At 39.7% G+C, this 18,841-nt stretch overlaps 2 protein-coding genes across 3 annotated transcripts in view; both read left to right on the forward strand.

Annotated features, from left to right (window-relative positions):
* Positions 1–9,561, forward strand: part of LOC108880875 (alpha-1,3-mannosyl-glycoprotein 4-beta-N-acetylglucosaminyltransferase C) — a 33,918-nt gene extending 24,357 nt beyond the window's left edge. The window contains exons 2-5 of the mRNA XM_018672592.2: positions 5,434–5,576; positions 5,701–5,848; positions 5,963–7,110; positions 7,466–9,561. Coding sequence (XP_018528108.2) covers positions 5,448–5,576; positions 5,701–5,848; positions 5,963–7,110; positions 7,466–7,600 — 1,560 coding nt within the window. The 5' untranslated portion in view covers positions 5,434–5,447 and the 3' untranslated portion in view covers positions 7,601–9,561. The remainder of the gene's footprint in view (positions 1–5,433; positions 5,577–5,700; positions 5,849–5,962; positions 7,111–7,465) is intronic.
* A 103-nt stretch (positions 9,562–9,664) lies between these two features.
* Positions 9,665–18,575, forward strand: rnf141 (ring finger protein 141). 2 transcript variants are annotated; one of them, XM_018672595.2, is made up of 6 exons: positions 9,665–9,754; positions 11,791–11,997; positions 13,343–13,451; positions 14,015–14,196; positions 14,709–14,816; positions 14,963–18,575. In XM_018672595.2, the coding sequence occupies exons 2-6, from the start codon at positions 11,861–11,863 to the stop codon at positions 15,111–15,113; spliced, it is 687 nt and encodes a 228-aa protein (XP_018528111.1). In that variant the 5' UTR covers positions 9,665–9,754; positions 11,791–11,860; the 3' UTR covers positions 15,114–18,575. The 2 variants fall into 2 exon arrangements, with proteins under 2 accessions (XP_018528111.1, XP_018528110.1); XM_018672594.2 differs by having other exon boundaries at positions 9,678–9,853.
* The last annotated feature ends 266 nt before the right edge of the window (positions 18,576–18,841 follow it).

Genomic DNA, 18,841 nt, shown 5'->3' on the forward strand with positions numbered 1-18,841 from the left:
TTCAAAAACACTCCAGTGAGCCTCAGTGTTGGACTGGGCGACATGTCCCTTCGTTACCATGAACAAACACACTGTAATTTATTTTAAATCTGTCACACAAATGCATTTATACAAGGTGATGTGTCACTTGTAGCCCTATTTGCAGAAGAAGATTAGTTTTCACCTGTGTTTGTTTGTTTATTACAAATTACTGATGATGCGGATCATGGGCCGAAGAGGAACCCATTTCATTTTGGTACACATTCCGTTAAAGGCGTGGAACCAGGATTTTTAAAATCACAAAATAGTGCTTTTTGTCTCAGGAGGTAATGTACTAATCTTTATGAAAATAATCAGACACATTTATGGTCTTGAGATCTATGAGTTTGTACAGTTTGGTGCAGATCCAGACAATAATCTGAACCTGCACCAAATTCTAAGAGCCAGACAGACGTAGGATTGTTTGGCCTTGGAGGAAGCATTCACTCTACTGATTGCCATTCTAGTTAATATAGAATTTCTGGTGGAAAAAATACAAAAACATTGTTTGTATAAGAAGTGAAATCACACACCAAAAACACACAATGAGCGAGACAGAGCCAGAGACAAAAGGTGACTCACCTTGGGTATCTAATCCTCTGGGGAGCTTCGAAGTTGAAAAGACCATGCTTTAATGCAGTTAGAGACGCATTTGATAAGACTCTTCACACTAAAATACAAAATAGATAATAGACATTACTTCATAATCACCTCCCACCTCTATTAGTCTTTAAACCTGCAGTGTGGAGCTTTTGTCTCCTTCTGGCAGCAAGAGTAACTGCACCAACACTGTCAACGTGTTTATGATGCCACACCAGTAATAATCCATGTTTGTCCTCGCCGTCAATCACTTTCTCTTTTAGACTATAATTCTACCTCAGAGATCCAATTTCTTTTTTATTTAGGAGCATCAGAAACGTTTCTTTCGTTTGGTTTCTTACAGTCGCGTTCTCCATCTCCATTGCTATTCCCAGGGATGTAACAACATCGAAATGAAATGATACGATAATACCTCGATAACAAGTCCACAATACGATATTTATTGCGATATTTTTTCACGTCAGATTTAAAAAACGCTGGTGGTCTCACTGCAGATTTGAAAAGGGAGCGAGCAGAGCGCAAAGGACGATGGTCTCTGTAGTTTTGCCCAGAAGACCTGCCGTTTGTTACCGTCCCGTCCACAACAGCATCGAGTCACTTTTTTTCTCGCGATATCGTGATATTGATGATATCGTTACGTCTCTAGTTGCCCCCCTCTTTAGCTCTGGCAAACTCATCATTGCTGGTTGATGTGAAAGGCATCAACACAGGAATGTCGCCACAGACACCAGATTTAAAACTTCGGTACACCACAAAATGCACCACGGAGCTCACAGCAGAAGCAGTAGTGCACAAGAACATCATATGGTGAACCCTAAAGCAAATGCATTTAACAGCCTCAAATAATCTGTGAATCAATAACGTGAACCAGCTGTCATGTAGATTCATCACAGTCGAGTCTCGCAGCGCTTTGTCTCTGCAGCAACAGGTGTCCCATCCATCTTTTTCTGTCTTCATTTACTCAGGGAAGGCTGTTTTTGCTGAGCAGGCATATTCTGTTTCTGCATTTCGTACAGTTACGCAAATTCCCTCCTGGGAGCCTCCCAGTACAACCACAGGCTCCTGCTGGTGGAGACTTTGCTGCTGCTGCTGACGCAAATGGGGATTAAGTGCCTTGCTGAAGGGCACCTTGATGGACGTTGTTGAATTTAAAGCATTACTCGTTTATTCTCCACAATCAGAGTCTCATCAGCGGGCTCAGTTATTGACTCCGCGACCCTCCAGCCACAAACCTGTCTCTGCTAACTTTCAGGCTGCAGGCCCTCCGTTTTCCAAATTACTGCTAAAATCAGACTTTTTAGGAAAGCTGTTAATCTTCATTTTAGGAAACCAATAGGAACTGACAGCACTGCTGAGAAAAATCTATGAATGTGCAGAATCACACCAGGAAAAGATGTTTTTTTAAGCGTAAATCAGCTGTGGTTTGATAAATCTTGATACATCTTTTTACAGCATGATGGGCTGAAAACAATGATATCAGATGATCCTGCAAAACCCCAGACTGTGTCCAATAACAATGCTTTCAAAGGGCCACTCCACCAATTTTACATGGACATGGAGTTTGGGGTGTGGCCGTCTACAAGGCAGATAGGCAAGGAATTCTTTTATTTTATCAATAAAGCGATTCAGAGTAACTTTACATAACATAGATTAATTAGTTGCTCCTTAAAGTTGTATCACAGAGAATCAGGAAGTCGTTGCTTCAGCTTTTCCTCCATTTTGTTTCAAAGGAGCTGCGATTTATTTGATAAAAGTAAAATGCGTCACAACATATCATTATAAATGAAGTACTGAGGTGTTACAGAGATGCCAGGGTCTATAAATCATATTCTGCTCTACCTTAGAAAAAAATCACTTTTTTTTTTTTCATATTGTTCAGCCCTTGTTCACAGTGAGTGGCTTCCTGTTGTATCTCCACTGCTTTAGTCTGTTTGTGGTGTTAAAGTCTGGATATCTTGACCATTGTGTCTTTTCCAACTGTTCCCCTTTAAATGCTGCTGATATAGATGCAAACTCAAGACTTCTTTTTGTGTTCTTCAGCCACTGAGTGCCTGTTTTTCCTCAAATATATACACTAAAGACTGTATTTCTAGACCTAAGCTTAAGGTTTGGAAACTAAAAACTTCCTGTTTTAATGTTCCGTTCCACTTAGTCCAGATCAGAATTGAAAGAAACATGGCTGAACAGGTTTTTGCTCTTAAGACTGACAGGCTGACTGAGGGAGGAGAAAAAATTAAGACCCTTTCAGCCGCACTATAAACAGAGCGTTTGACTGCTGGCAGCCTTAATGTGCAATTTAGGAGTAATTTAATGACATTTGCTGCGGTACAACAACATCTCCAGGCAATTTACCCTTTACCTGCTAATATAATTTGTCCACAAGCTCTTGTTGAAACTGATGAGATGTAGATGTTGGAAATATTAATGGAAGGAGAGTTTGAGTTTTGCTTTATTTACTTTAGTTTTCATAGCAGAAGATTTACTTGTAAGGACAGGACAGCCCGGCTTATAGCACTGTTGTAATTCCTTTTTTTCCTGTGTAGTTTACATTTATACAACAAAAGATTAGAGGACAGCACAAATCTCCTCATTTCTGCTCTTAGGAGACAGTTTTGATGTTCACCAGTAAAGATAAACCCTCCTATAGGATATATAACAGTTTTTAATCCTGGAACTCATTTGTATTCCCCACTACCTGTTATTATTTTACTAGCTCTAATCTAAAATGACTTCAGTCATAGAAATGATCTCTCTGGGCATACACGCTGATAATTTGCTGTGGAAAAAACAAAAAGCAACTTGGCAAAAGAGCATTTTGAACTAAAGCAAACAGGCCCAGAAAAATGGTGCTTATTTATTCATAGATGTACCTTCATTTCCATATAAATGTACGTGACCTCTTGCAGGCTTGTTTGTTGTTTAGATTCACTCAGAGAAAGCAAACAAAAATCTAATTTCTTTGCAGTATTTTCTCTCTCGCAGAGAAAGCATGTGGCCATTATTTCGCCTTGTTAGATATTCCTTCGTCGTCTCAATATCTGATTTCGCAGGCTGCCATCTCCCAACAATAGTGTGTGTGTGTTTGTGTGTGTGTCGGGGTGCTTTTGTGAGGACTTTTCATAATATTGACTCACAGCTGTCATTGTGTTTCCACTTACTCTTGCCGCTCTGTCTCTCAGGTGCCGCCGTGGAGCAGTTTTTGTGACAGAAACACAAAATGGCTTACTTCTCTGGCAGATGGCAGATGGTTTCCCCCCCTAAAATGGAACTCGAACAATGAATAACACAATGAATAACGAGTTGTTTATTGAGTTATTGTGCATAGAGGCGGGGGGGGCACTGTGCCGAAATTGTCCCTGTCACCGGGGGGAGCTCACGGTTTCTCGCATTGAAGGCTTCGTTTTGGTGTTTCACAACATCAGAATTAGGGAGGGCGTTGTGGGATCAGTAGTTTTTTTTTAGATGAGGTGCCAATTAGGACAGATAGCGAGCAGAGTAATTCTCTTTAGTTCAAGGACTGTCAACACTGTGAGCAAATATCACCCTGAACAAGGCTGAGAGCATTTATTTTCTATCTCCAAATGTCACCAGGGTTTTATTGATCCCTGAAACATCATCTGGCTTGTGTGACAGCTGCACGCAAACTGAACAGATGACTGACGTTTCCCCCCGTGAACAGTTAGATTAACAACCAGAATTACTCATTATTAGCAGTCGTTTTGCGTAAATCCAATGATAAACCTTGAAATCAGCCTTCTGTAGCCTGTCTCTGTCACTGCTGTTGGCCACATCTGTCACACTCAGCACCTCATCATAACCCAATTAAAGATGAATTGATACTTCAAGGCTGCAAACTAATGATTATTTTTTAATTAAATCTGCACTAATCAATATTTTTATATCAAGAGTGGATCAAATGACTGAATAACATGAAAGGAGTCAGTCATAGTGATGAACACAGAGAATCATCATTCGACCGTAGTTCCCTTCTTACCAAATGTTTTGGCGTCTTTCAGCTCATTGTTATCAGGGCCCATAACTTTTCTCATCGTTCTCATCAGCCCTGAAGCATTTGCCACAGTTCACTTTACACAACCTGCTCAACACCGAACAGCACACACACTCAGGTAGAGATGAGCTGTTGAACATTGTGCAGCATTTAGCAGCAGAAGAGCCAGATATTTCCCTCAGGTGGAGGTGGAGACCAAAACAGAACAAAAACAGTTGAATTTTGGAACTCAATTTGATCCTACCTGAGCACCTTTGTTACAGATCATACCATCTTTGTCTTCCTGTGTTTCCTGTCCCCATCTCTAGTAAACAGTCTCATGAAAACATTAAAGAAAGCATTTGTTTTACCTGATCAACTGACCAAACTCCACAGACATTCAGTTGCATGAATAAAAGAGAAAAGCTGCAAATTCTCACATTTGAGAAGCTGAAACTTGTGAATTTTGGACATTATTTGTTTGATAAAAGAGTTAAAACTTCAATCTACTATCACAATTGTTTTTGATTTGTTGATTAAATTACTAATCACCCAATTGTTTCAGCACAAACCGTCTTTTTGCCCTTTCTGTTTAGATGAAATATCCGTTCTCCTCTGATAACTGAGGCAAAACTGATTTGATTAAAGCAAGTGATGAGGTCTTTGTTATTCTATTCACAGAGGTCCACTACTAATCTTTAATATCAATGTCACAACCCCAATGTCTACAAGGATCAGAATGTTTTTTTTAATATGTAGTTAGTCATGTGTGCAAGCTCTCATACATGTTAATTCCCCACTTTCTGTTTGTCTCTGGTTTCCTGCAGTGAGAGGTGTGATCATGAGGCTGATGTGGAAGTCCATGGACAAGATGAGGTGTTTCAGGAAACGATCCATGCTCCCATTCCTCGGCTTCCTCATCACCTTCCTGCTCTTTTTCAACCTGTACATGGACGATGGATATGTGCTGGTAGGTCTCTCGCCTCAGAGATGCATCAGAGTGTGATTATGGTGATGCTTTCGAAAGCCTCTGTCAGATTTTTATTCTTGGCATTCTGCTCTTGCTCAATGTGTGCTTGTTTTTGTGATTTTAGGAGGCTGAAAAGAGACAGCTGGGAGAGACACTGATGCATCCTGCAAACTCTGAGAGATACGTCCACACATTCAGAGACTTGTCCAATTTCTCTGGGACCATTAATGTGACATATCGCTATCTCGCAGGGATTCCTTTGCCACGCAAAAGTAGGTATTTCTACCCAGGTGATTCTACTTTGATGCTAGTTTCTGAGATTTAATCACAAGCAACAAGAAATGTTTGAGGGTTTCGTTCCATAATAAAGAGATTTCTGTTCACAGAGTATCTTACCATCGGTTTGTCATCTGTCAAGAGGAAAAAGGGGAACTACCTTCTGGAAACAATCAAATCCATCTTCGATCAGTCCAGTTACGAGGAACTGAAAGAGATTGTGGTTGTGGTCCACCTGGCAGACTTTGACCTGGTCTGGTGTGAGAACCTGGTGCAGGAAATCACCAGGAAGTTTGCTCACCACATCATAGCCGGACGCCTCCTGGTGATCCACACTCCAGAGGAGTATTACCCGTCTCTAGATGGGTTGAAAAGGAACTACAACGACCCGGAGGACCGGGTCCGTTTCCGCTCTAAGCAGAATGTGGACTACGCTTTCCTCCTCAACTTCTGCACGAACCTCTCTCACTTCTACATGATGTTAGAGGACGATGTTCGCTGCTCCAGGAACTTCCTGACAGCCCTGAAGAAGGTGATCACCTCCAGAGAAGGCTCCTACTGGGTGATGCTGGAGTTCTCCAAGCTGGGCTACATCGGGAAGCTGTACCACTCCAGAGATCTGCCACGTCTGGCTCATTTCCTCCTCATGTTCTACCAGGAAATGCCCTGCGACTGGCTCCTCATCCACTTCAGGGGTCTGCTGGCCCAGAAGGACGTGATCCGCTTCAAACCCTCGCTTTTCCAGCACATGGGCTACTACTCCTCTTACAAAGGAGCAGAGAACAAACTGAAGGACGACGACTTTGAAGAAGACTCCATAGACATTCCTGACAACCCTCCTGCCAACCTTTACACAAACATCAACGTCTTTGAAAACTACGACGCCACGAAGGCTTACAGTAGCATTGTTGATGAGTATTTCTGGGGGAAGCCTCCCTGCACTGGAGATTTCTTCGTCATAATCTTTAATAAATCAGTTAAAATCAGCAGAATTAAAATCGTCACGGGCACAGACGATCGGCAGAATGACGTCCTTCATCACGGAGCGCTGGAGGTTGGACAGAAGTCTGTGGAAACTAAACAGGGAAGGCAGTGTACGTCCTACATCACCTTAGGGGAGTTTAAAGGCGGAAACATCGAAGTCGACAATGTCGACCACAAGATCGGCTTCGACATCGAGTGCGTACGAATAGTCGTCACTGCCAGTCAGAAAGAGTGGCTCATCATAAGAACAGTCAGTTTATGGACCACACAGCCAGTGAGTCAATTAAAAAAGTAACGGAGGACGTTTTTAAATGATCACCTGTATGTACAGTATTAATTATGGATGCTACAAGTTCATTTTGGACTACTGCTGTTTATTGAATTCAAAACAATCCATATTTTCTTGGGTTGTTTGCAGATCTGTTGTATGTTTTCAGTGTGATGTATTAAAAATGATCTGTACAGTATGGATCCTTTATACTTACGTTCATTTTCAGAAAATCTGTACATAAAGTTGTTAATACCTGACTAGTATCTTTTCTTTCCCCCCTCTTTTCCAAGCAAGAGGACCTCTGCTGAATCTAAGCTCAAAAACAACAAACTTACCTCTGATACGTGTTGTTTTCCAGGTTCCAGACCTCTTGAATCACCACCTACATCCAGGTGTGCACCCAGACTCATTTAACAGATCGCTGCCTTTCACACAGTGTTTCCAAGAGGTTGGATTTGGACCAAATATATTAACATTTCTATGTGGTGAGTGAGGATTTGTGAGGAGCTGAGGTAGAGCTGTCAGAGCAAGCCTCAACCTGATGCCGATATTGAAGCAGAGGTTCCATCAGGTAAAAGAAAAATCAAGTTTAATGACTTTTTCCACAGCATTTCTCCTACAAATCAATCAAAGCAATGACTATAAATACTTCTTTCCTTGCACAACTTTTATTATTTATTCCAAACAGCTTGATTTAAGTTATGACAAATCAAAACAGCTTAAGAGTTTCGTATTTTAAATATACAGTATTATAATCTGTGGACTTCAGCTAAATTTTGTTTGGTATTCTTTGCTGCCATCTGCTGGAAAATTTACAACTTGACACACAGGGAACCTCATTTTCTACCAATTAAAGAGCTGAACAGTAACTTGACTAAATGCAATAAAAATGTCCTGATTATTGGATTAAAAGTGTAACAGGACATTATATAAATTGTTCTAAATTGGTGGAAAATGCTTATGGATCACTTCATTACAATACCTGCAAATTATTACTTCATATAAATGTTGCAAAGCACTTATAACTGGTGAATGTAATAGCACAATAACAGTTTAATATGGAGAGACATATAGTTACATTTTACTGGTTTAGATTGCTCAAATTAAATTTAATCTACCTTAACTTATTATTTCACATGAAATATTATTTTATTTTATTTTTTGTCCACTGACAGATATATATTGTCACATTTTGAAGGTTATTATTACATTTAATGTCAGCAGTTAGATGCTTAGTAAATGATACTGTATTTGTTTAGCTTTATTTAACTTAAATTAACAAAAAAAACAATAAATTTAATGAGAAAAAGAAGAGAAAGAGTCCAGAGGCAGAACAACAGAGGAGAGGTATCTCCTCCAGCACAGAAATAACAACAGTAAAATTACAATATGGAGAAACTGAATGACAATATTAGGTAAATATACAAAATGTAAACCTAATATGGGGATTATGAATCTGTGAAGATCGTGTCTGACAGAGTTACAGGTGTCACCTGTGCTGCAGCCTCTACTCTGTATGAGCCCCCTCCCTCAGGTGTTTGTGTTTGCCAGTAAATAACAGATGGCCTGGCTGCAGATGGAGCCAAACCTGAAATGAGATTTGGGGTGAGAAATAGACTTTTTCACCAGAGAACTAAGTTCACCCAACTCCTCTAACTCTGTTACAGTGACACCTCATTCAGGTCGTATCAGAAGTTAATCCACTCTTTTTCTTTTTCTTGGATGTTCTTGCACATTTCACTTCATACTCATTTCACACTTTCTCCTCCTGTTACTCTCTGATGTCGTCCTCCTGAATATATCTTACATTATCCTCCTCATACCTGTCCCCAGGTGGCCTGTTCTTCTCTCCTGTCTTCCAGTCAAATGCAATTTCCTTCACTTTCCTCAGCTCATTGTGGTCTCTACTTCCACTTGTTTTTTACCGCCTACTGCCTCTCAGACACCCTGTGGTTACGTGTAATCTGAACCAATCTCACATCGTCTTTCTCCTGCAATTTAAAAAAAGATTGTAAACTGAATATTCTCCTTTCAGAAAATGTCTAAATCATAAAAAGAACAAAACTATCTAGGTTCTACTTTCTTTATTCAGATGAATCATACATTTATAGGTTAAATTTGAAGAAAAACATTATTGTTTTTTTATTTTAAGCCATAAAGTGTTATTGTATTATATTATAATCCATTAGCTCAGATAAATTTGAAGCCAGAACCAAGAGGCATGACCACATCACTCTGGAATTTAGCTTTTTTACACCGGATCCAAGATTTTAAGAGCTTAAGACTGATTACTTCTAATTTATGGCATTTCTCCCATTTGTGTTTAACACCTTTTATCCTGACGTTATGTGAGTTTTTACCTCACATTATGTCTTTTTTTTCAGCTTTTCTTCCTCTGCTTCTTTTTCTTTCTCTCCTTATCATTATTCATGATGTGACAGTTAAATGTCTTGAGTGTTTTAGATTAATTAATTTAGTGGGAATTGTCCTTTAAACAGGGAGTTTCTGTTTCACAACATTTCCGTAAATGGTGACGTGACGTGCCCTGCGACGTCATCAAACGGCGAGCGTGTGGCGTCTGTCAACAGAAACAGAAGCTAGCAGCGAAGCTAACGGTAAACTTCTGCCTCTGGATGTTGACAGTTCGGTAAGAAGCTTGTTTCTCTCTCGTCACGCAACACAACCACCTTTATCTGTCTTACGTTCACCGGGACGTCGGCTCTTCCACCCGGTGGCTCGTTGACTGGTGAGTTTACGTGCAAACTAACGCAGCTCCTCGATAGCAAACTGCCGTTTTTGCTAAAGCAGACAGGTCGGGGTTGACTTGAGGTTCACGTCCAGCATTATGATTTAATTAAACGCTATTTATAAAAGTGTCACTTTAATATCCGAAGGTCAGAATAATGCTTTAATTCGCCGCGGTAGCTGGTAAGGTATCTAACGTCCGCAGCGTTAGCTTCCTGATCAGTTGGACGATGTTATATAATGCTAATTATAAAGCTAATACAATTCAGGTGCTGTTCCTGCGAGTTTAGACGATTAAATTCTAAATTATGGTCAGGTTTTTCTGATATCCGAGGCCTCATCGCTGGAGAAATGTTGAATAGGCTCAACTGTTGTTGCCACAGGAAGTATTCATGTGGTTAGTTGACGTGACAGGGTTTGTTTGTTTCCTCAGATTGACATTGACATTACCTCTCAGTAACAGTAGCATCACCTCTTATTGTACATGTACTCTCACAGGAGACTTTTTATTATTAGAAGCATCTGTACACCTGCTTATTCATGCAATCAGCCAATCATGTGGCATGCCTGCACACACAGGTCAGGAGCTTCAGTTAATGTTCACATTAAACATCAGAGAGAATAAAAACAGAAGTTTGTTGTTGAGCGAGATCAGAGGAACCACAACTGCAGATGAAAGGGCAGTCGGCCATGTGTTAGACCTTTATGTGGATAATGGACACCTCTGTCCACAAAGGCCTGTGTGCTTCTGGCTTGGGAATCTTAATCCTGCAGGCTACATATTTTCCTGAAAGGTTTGCTTCCCACTTTGTGGCAGCAGTTTGGGGAAGACTCTCTCTAAGTTCACAAGAAATTATTTGGTGTGGACGAACTTGTCTGGCCTGCACTGAGCCCTGACCTCAAACCTGTCCAGCACCTTTGGAGTGAACTGGAACACCCACTATGAGCCAGGCCTTGCTGTTCCCATTGGTACTGAACCTCACTAATGCTCTTGAGGCTGAGTGGACGTAAATCCCTGCGGGCAGGTTCCAAAAAATCTGGCAGAAAGCCTGAAGGGAAAAGAGTGGAGGCTGTTACAGCAGCAGATTAATGCCCATTGTTTTTGAATGACATGTCACATCCAGGTGTCCACACACATTTTACCTTTGGATATGTAGCATATCATCACATGATTAGACAACGTAACTGCTGTATGCACTGTAAAGTTAAGTTCATTATATTTCAGTTTCTTTGCATAGATAATAGGGTTTCTGGAAACTTTACACTTTTACTTATGCTGGATAAATGAAACTATAACAAACTATAACCTACAGCCTTGTATGATAACAGAAACTGGCAGAGGAAACAGCATCACAGTTGTGCTAGCACCATGATAGCTAGCCTCTTAAATTGTCAGTTAAATGGCGTTAGCTAACTTACAGTTTATTCCCATTAATTCCCACACAAAGTTTCCAACTTTGACAATTCCTGTAATTTTACAATCCTAATAGATAACTGTTGAATCGATTTGCTAAATTAATTCACACTATTGACAATAAGTTGATTTTATAAATAGTTCAAAGTGCATACTCACACCAATATACACTTAATGGTATCATCTGCTTGCTGTTATTTAGCCTCTACTGTTTTTTAAGTACACAGTAAATACACTGGGTTCACACTTCAGTGAAAGTGGCCACATAACATGAAGATGATTTAAGGCTCAGCAGCTGAGCTCAGACGAAACCACACATTAGATTAGATTAAACTTTATTGTCACAAAGTACAAATAATGAGACAGCAAAACACAGTTAGGCATCAAACCAGAAATGTAAAGTAAGGGGGAAAAAGTGCACTGTAGTGAACATGTATAGATACTTGTTACCACAAAACAAACAATCAAAACAAAGTCCAATCCAGATTGAACACACAGACTTTTATCTGTTTATTCCCCTCCAGGCTCTGCAGAACTGAATGAGGTGCGGTCTTCTGCCACTGCTGTCTTGTAAGTGCTGCTGCTGTTCCCGGGATGGGCCAGCAGATCTCAGGTCAGGCGGTGATGACCCGTCTGCCTGAGAAGCTGGTGAAACACGTAGGACTGGTGCGTGACAGCGGCTACCTCACCTACGAGGAGTTTCTGGCTCGAGTGGCCGAACTTAACGACGTGTAAGTCACAGTTTCTTGAGGACATGTAGCCTGCTCGATAGGACAAATAAACGTCCGTTAGGAATAATAGATGTTGAATCATGGAAACATACAGCTTTAATAAAGTGGAATAAACAGGTTTGCTGTTGAACAAACGTGTTTTGAGCAGATGACTGTGAGAGGAATGTAAAGATGGAAGTATGTGACCTTACTTCACAAAGAACACCTGAATGCCGGGACCTGAATGTTTTGTGGATTTTTTTGGCAAGTGTAGTTTAGGCTGTTTCCAAATAAGAGCTAAACTGCAGACTGGCAGCACTATTCCAGCATCCAGGATTTGGCCCATTTTATTCCCCAGGCCCGTTGGGTCCTGCTTCTGCCAATTTAATTTTAGTCCACTAGCTCTCAGAGATAGAAACAGGGATGCAGGGTAATGTGGTTAACGTGAGCTACTCTCCAAAGAAAACTGAACAGTATGAAATAAAACAGAAGAAAAATAAACATCTGTTGAGGGTGATGCTGTGGCTGGAGCCTGTCCCAGGTGATGTAGCATAATGTGAGTGGTTGTCTGTCACTGCCTGTGGGTGCAGTGGTTTCAGAAAGTATTCAGACTCCTCCAGTTTTTGTGCACTTTATTGTCTTTGTAGATTTAATTCTAAATGGATAAAATTGGCATTCAGTGCAACAATGACCTGAAGCACACAGCCAAGACAACACTGCAGTGGCTTCACAACAAGTCTCTGACTGTCCTTGAGTTGCTCAGCCAAAGTCCAGATTTAAACCCACAGAACATCTGTGGATAGACCTAAAGACGGAGCTTGAGAGGATCTGCCAGGAGGAATGGGATAAACTGCCCAAATCCAGATGTGCAAAGCTTGTAGAGACTTAGTGGAGAAGACTTAAAGCTGTAACTGCTGCCAAAGGTCTTCTACAAAGTCCTGAATTAAAAATTTCTAAAAACCTGTTTTCACCTTGGCATTCTGGGTCATTGTGTGACGACCTAAAACTTAAAAAAATTAAATCTACAGCACAATAAAGTGCACAAAAAGTGAAGAGGTCTTGAAACCACTGTACGTCCAGAGCTGATCTGCAGAGTAAGCATCTGGCTGATTTGGCTCTATACTGTAAAGCTCATTAATTTTCCAGTCCTTTACATTTTAATGAGTGTGTCAGCAGTCAAAACACAAGCAAACAGCAGATGAATTAATCACAAATCAGTGGAAAAACTCTGAATAGTTGTTTAGTGAAAATGTGAAGCTAAATACCACTGTGTTCATACGATGCACTGTTTACTGCTGTAGCAACAAAAACGATGCAGAATGCTTATTAAGTAGAGCCCCTCTTTTCTCTGCTGGATCTCTCTCAGCACGGCCAAGCTAGCTGCTGGACAGCAGAAGCACCTGCTGTTTGAGGTGCAGCCAGGATCCGATGCCACAGCCTTGTGGAAGGTGGCCGTCAGGATTGTTTGTACCAAGGTGAGGCCGAATACCCTTTTCCACATGCAGCACATGCCAATGTGAGCATCTGTCTGCACCTTTTCATTCTGTGACAGAGAGAGAGAGAGATGCCTGTGAAACCATGCACCTGCAAACTGATTATATGTGGGAGAAAGTGCACATAGGGATATTTTTCTTATGTTTTTGCCTGAAGAAGGGAATCTCTAAAATAAATGGTGTATACAGTGAAACACAGCAATAAACAACTACCTGTGAAAAAATGGCTGCTAAAATCCAAAACCACAGCCTTGAGGTATCTCATATCTGTCAGTACATGAGACATATAAATCAGTATTTTTCTTCATGGAGGACATGAGATCTTTGCAGGCAGAATTATTACATACTCTAGTGTTCCCTCAGTCTTCCACCCATATGAAAATGTGGTTGAGACATTTTGCAATTCAATTTTAATGGGATCACAGTTCATGTTGACAGCATCTCTACTTTTATTACGAGCAACACAATAAGACCGAGGCTCCTGAGAGATAATTTACATGCCGCTGTGTCATATGAGTCATCTTATCACTTTTGCTTCTTCCCAGATCAACAAGGAGAACGGTATGGTGGAAGCATCGCGGATCATGAACCTGTACCAGTTCATCCAGCTGTACCGAGACATCACCAGCCAGGCTGCCGAGGTGCTGTCTGCAGAGGGCGCCACCGAGGGCCCGTCTGCCCAGCTCCCCTCCACTGACTCCTGCCAGGCCAGCATGTGGATGGGCAGGTCAGAGCAGTGTTTTCCTCTGTGTATGGTTTTGACTTTTGACTTTTTAAGGGTTCGGAAATCCAAATAAAGACGAAAGAATGAAGCCTATTAAATCATTTCAACTCCAAAATCCTCCAAGTTGAGTAAGTACAAGTACCTTAAGTGATTTGGTTTTCTGGCCTGTTTACAGCAGAACAGCTGAACAGGAACAGAGGAGGCAGATTTGTCCCAGAATCTGCTTAAATTATGAATTTAACAACTCATTTTTCAGCAGAATAACTGGTTATCCCAGAAAATGGATTGCCATCCATAGGCGGAGCTTTGAGCCGGCTGAGGGGGTATCATGTCTAAATTCTCATACATTTTTATAACACGCAAAATATATTTTTCTCTGATAAATCCCCAGCGAACAAGCCATCAATATTCATCCAGTGTAAGGCATTGCATTTCAAAATAAGATACAAAAAGTGAGGGAAAAAGTTCCTTTTTAAAAATGGATTAAAAGTTGAATTGTTTGTGTTTGGGTGCAGAGTGAAGCAGCTGACCGATGAGGAGGAGTGCTGTATCTGTATGGACGGGAAGGCCGACCTTATCCTGCCCTGTGCACACAGCTTCTGTCAGAAGTGCATTGATAAATGGTAAGATGATTGGAAAAGCTTGAATTTGTTTCAGTAATTATTCTATTAGTTGATAAATCACTTTAGTTTTGTCACAGGAAAGCTGGAGTCTTCCATGATACACACACCAACTGGTAATTATCACACACTGTCTTCTGTTTCTGCAGGAGCGGGCAGAGCCGAAACTGTCCAATATGCCGCCTGCAAGTGACTGCTGCCAATGAATCGTGGGTAATGTCTGATTTCCCCACAGAGGACGACATAGCCGGCTACATCCTGAACCTGGCTGACGAGGCAGGCCACCCACACAGGCCTTAACACACAGCACGCTGAGCCAACTAGATAACAAGGGAAATCGACCCGAACTAAGTAGACTTTGCAACACAAAATGTCACTTTCACTGAGGAGGAGGGTTTTTTTTTTTTTTCTTTAAATGCTAGCAACGCAGAAAGAAACCTATCCTACTCCTTATGTTATTAGTGACAGGTTTGGAATATGAAACCAGTAATACTTTATTTTACAGGTCCCCTGTTTTCCAGGTAATTTTCTGGGAATCTTCCACATAATATCCCGAAAGATAAGCTGGTATTTAACTGTAAATTACCAGGATATCACAGAATGTTCAATTTGGTACTGATTATAAAGGAAATGGAGAAAGTTAGTAAACTATTAAGTACTTGCTTGTTATATTTGAGTGTTTAAGACAAAAATAGGAAATTCTCTTGTAGGTGACAAATACTACCAGAGGTAGAAATACATTTGTAAGTATAACTGCTTAACCTGTGAAATTTTAAAGCTTGTAGTTTGTTTTATTTGTTTATGATCATATCAGAAACTAAGGAATTTACAGTGCAGCTGAAAACTACAAGTGACAATTCAATTCGATCGATATGCAGCATAATGTCGACTCAATTATTAATTATTTACCAAATCTCAAGCAGCTCCACAGTGTATGGCAGTTGAAAGAGGAAGAATCCAAATGACATATTGTTGTTAGTCTGTCCAGGAAACTCAGATGGATATTGGCATCTGTTACCTACTACTAGTTTTTTAAAATTAAAACATAACGAGCGAGTGTTTAATAACAGTAGCAACAAACACATTCTCCTTTCCCTTCATAATTAATACCACATTGTGTGAACCTTTCTTGGAAATTTCACAGCAACTTACAGCTAAATACCAACTAATTTATAGGAAATTATGAGCAAAGTTTCCAGGAAATTAGCTTGAAAATACAGGATCTGTAAAATATAGTATAATGACACCCTGTCTCTTAAAGTCCTAAAAAAAATCCCAGGATGCTCTTTGTAACCCATGTATTGTAGCTGTGATGCTTTATGGGAACTGTGTGTGATAATATGTTGTCTGAAGTGAAAATTCAGTATTTGTAGTATGCTATAATAAATTCTAATCTTTTATTTTAACACACAGAATAACCAGAAGTACAGTTCTTACAGTACTTTTTGGGTTGATTTAACCAACATGGGAGAAAAAGACCTGGGCTGGGACAAACCAGACACTTTATACTATGAATTCTGATTGAAGTTGAAGTTGCCTTTTGTGTTAATATGAATGGAAAAGAGGATGAGACAGAAGAGGTGAAGTAAAGTCAGTGACTCCTGCATCAACTTATATTAAAATTTAAAGGAATGGTTCAACATTTTGGAAAATATTCACTCCCCGGTAGAGTTAAATGAGTGTCTGTCAACTGCAAGGCTACAACCAGCAGTGGATTAGCTTAGCTTAGCACAAAGACTAGAAACGGATGGAAACTGCTAGCCTGGTTCTGCTCAGCAGTAACAGGAGGGGTTATAGCCAAGCACAATAACTTCTTGGAGCCTGCCAAGAAATAGTCACACAACCCACTATAAAACAGCAAATTCTAATTTTTAAACTTAAGTTTTTGTTTGGTCATGAATTTGTAAAAGTTAGAGGTGTTATTAGGTGGATTTTGTTATCTCTGTACATCTGTTTCCCCCTGTTTCCAGTCTTAACGCTAAGCTAAACTAACTAGCTTCAGGCTGTAACCTTCTGTGTAACAAACATCTCATTTAATTCTCCAGCAGAAAGGAAACAAAAAGCAGTAGAACACCAAATACACCCTTTTTTTTTTGCCAGAGTCAAACTGTAAAAGCCAAATTTATTTTCCACATGTGAAGCTGTTCTGTAGTCCGTTCGATGTAACCCTGCATGTTTATATCCCACATGACATGAATTATCAGCCGTGTTGTGTGAACAATGTTATAAACTGATGCTCTGATCTGCTGGACTCCTGGGTGTACAGAACTGACTAGTTTTATATGATTTTAATGACTTGGCCTGCTGTGGTATCTTCTTTACTGTTGGAAATAACCACTATTTGTCATCTTTTTTTTAACATATATTTTTTCCCTTCCATAATTGCATTAAGATGATTTTAATCTGATTGCTGCAGAAGTACTCTAGGTCTCACCTAAACAGCCATTTCTTGTCTTTGCTTTGCTTTTCTCTGTCAAGCCATTAATTCAACTCAGGCAGCTTTTCCGTTATAACTGACCTCCTGCAGGATTACAGTTAACTACAAAAATAGTTTTATTTTAAATAAGTATTTCTGCCTTGGTTTCCAAATCTGATAAATCACAGGCAGCACTTTTCAGTTTAAGAGGACGTGGTTGTGATTTATGTGAACTGGATCCATGCTGAAGTATTTCATGAAATGTGAATATATTACTTTGCATTAGAGCGATAAATTTCTATTTTACTGAAAATCTAATGCTTTATTTTAAGTTGTAGAGATATGAGTTGCTAATTCAGCTTTTTGTTTGGTGACATTGAGTGAGTTAATCCACTTTACATTTGATCTCATTAAGATGTTTTAAAATGTTTCCCGGTATGAGACGATAACTCCACAGTTATCCCACAGCAGTGTAACAGAAGCCGTTTGATTTTACACAGGAGTCATTTACTAAACAGCTTTTTTCTGTTCTGTTAATAGACCGTAAACGTGAAATTTTATTGGACCAGAAGTAATTTTTGGTCGTTGATGCTGATAAATCGCACTTTGAAACTTCACTGTAGCTTTCTTGGTGTTTGTGCACTACAGCAACAGAGGATTTTTATCTCTGTGGTGGAAAATATTATCTGACACTGTAATCCAACAGCAGCTGAGTCTGTTTGCACCAAAAGATACTCAACCGTAGGAGGCTTTTTTCACCAAATTAAACATGAGTTTGATCAGAGGCCATCTGATCTAATGGCCACATGGCTGCATGTATTAAACATTTGATAAATACAGAATGAGGAAACATTCAATTTGGATTCCAGGCCATTTTTCATAATAGATTACTATAAAGCATCTGATCCTACATACACATATTGTATGTAAATGTTTTTGAGTATGCCCTAAGCAAACAAACTGCTGTGTAATGTAATGTTGTGACCTTAAGGTGGTAGCATTATCCTGAAGTTCTGCTTACATGCGAACAGCATTATTGAAGGCATTCTATTAGCAAAACTGAGTGAAAGGAGGTGTATTAAAATTGAATTTATTCTTACCGTATTATCCTTAATAAAGAGATACTCACTTTTTGCACTTTAAAGACTTCTTTGTGTTCTGATGGATATAAAAATTGATGCCGCACTGATTCTTTCAGTATCAAGTTGTATATTTGATCACACAAAAACTGTTTATCCATCTCATTTAAACATGCAAAGGAAATCTTATGCAATAAAAACCTAAATGCTGTCATGTACCAACTATGTAACATTAAAGCAATGTGCTATATAGTTTTTTTATCATCATTTTTATGTCTTTATTTCATCCATCATGTCAGCCCAGTACTGTGTAATTGCATTTTACAGAACAGTAAGACAGTAATCCTCACGTGGAGTCAAATCCAGGGCCTTTCATAATTCATATCAGGAATCACAGTCTTCCTAGATTCGTTGTAGATGTCAAATCAGATGCTAATTATTAACTTTAATAAGCAGGATAAGAGCTAAAGAGAATAAAATCACATTTATTACAAATTACATGTATCATATATTTTGTAGAATAGGCTGTTGCA

The sequence above is a fragment of the Lates calcarifer genome, linkage group LG10, assembly GCF_001640805.2.
Source record: "Lates calcarifer isolate ASB-BC8 linkage group LG10, TLL_Latcal_v3, whole genome shotgun sequence".
NCBI classification, from domain to species: domain Eukaryota; kingdom Metazoa; phylum Chordata; class Actinopteri; family Centropomidae; genus Lates; species Lates calcarifer.

Excerpts from the sequence above, each read along its gene's own strand:
- rnf141 (XM_018672595.2), top strand. The coding sequence starts at position 11,861 with ATGGGCCAGCAGATCTCAGGTCAGGCGGTGATGACCCGTCTGCCTGAG. Across the intron at positions 14,197-14,708 it reads GCCAGCATGTGGATGGGCAG|AGTGAAGCAGCTGACCGATG; the intron begins GTCAGAGCAGTG and ends GTTTGGGTGCAG. Across the intron at positions 14,817-14,962 it reads CAGAAGTGCATTGATAAATG|GAGCGGGCAGAGCCGAAACT; the intron begins GTAAGATGATTG and ends CTGTTTCTGCAG.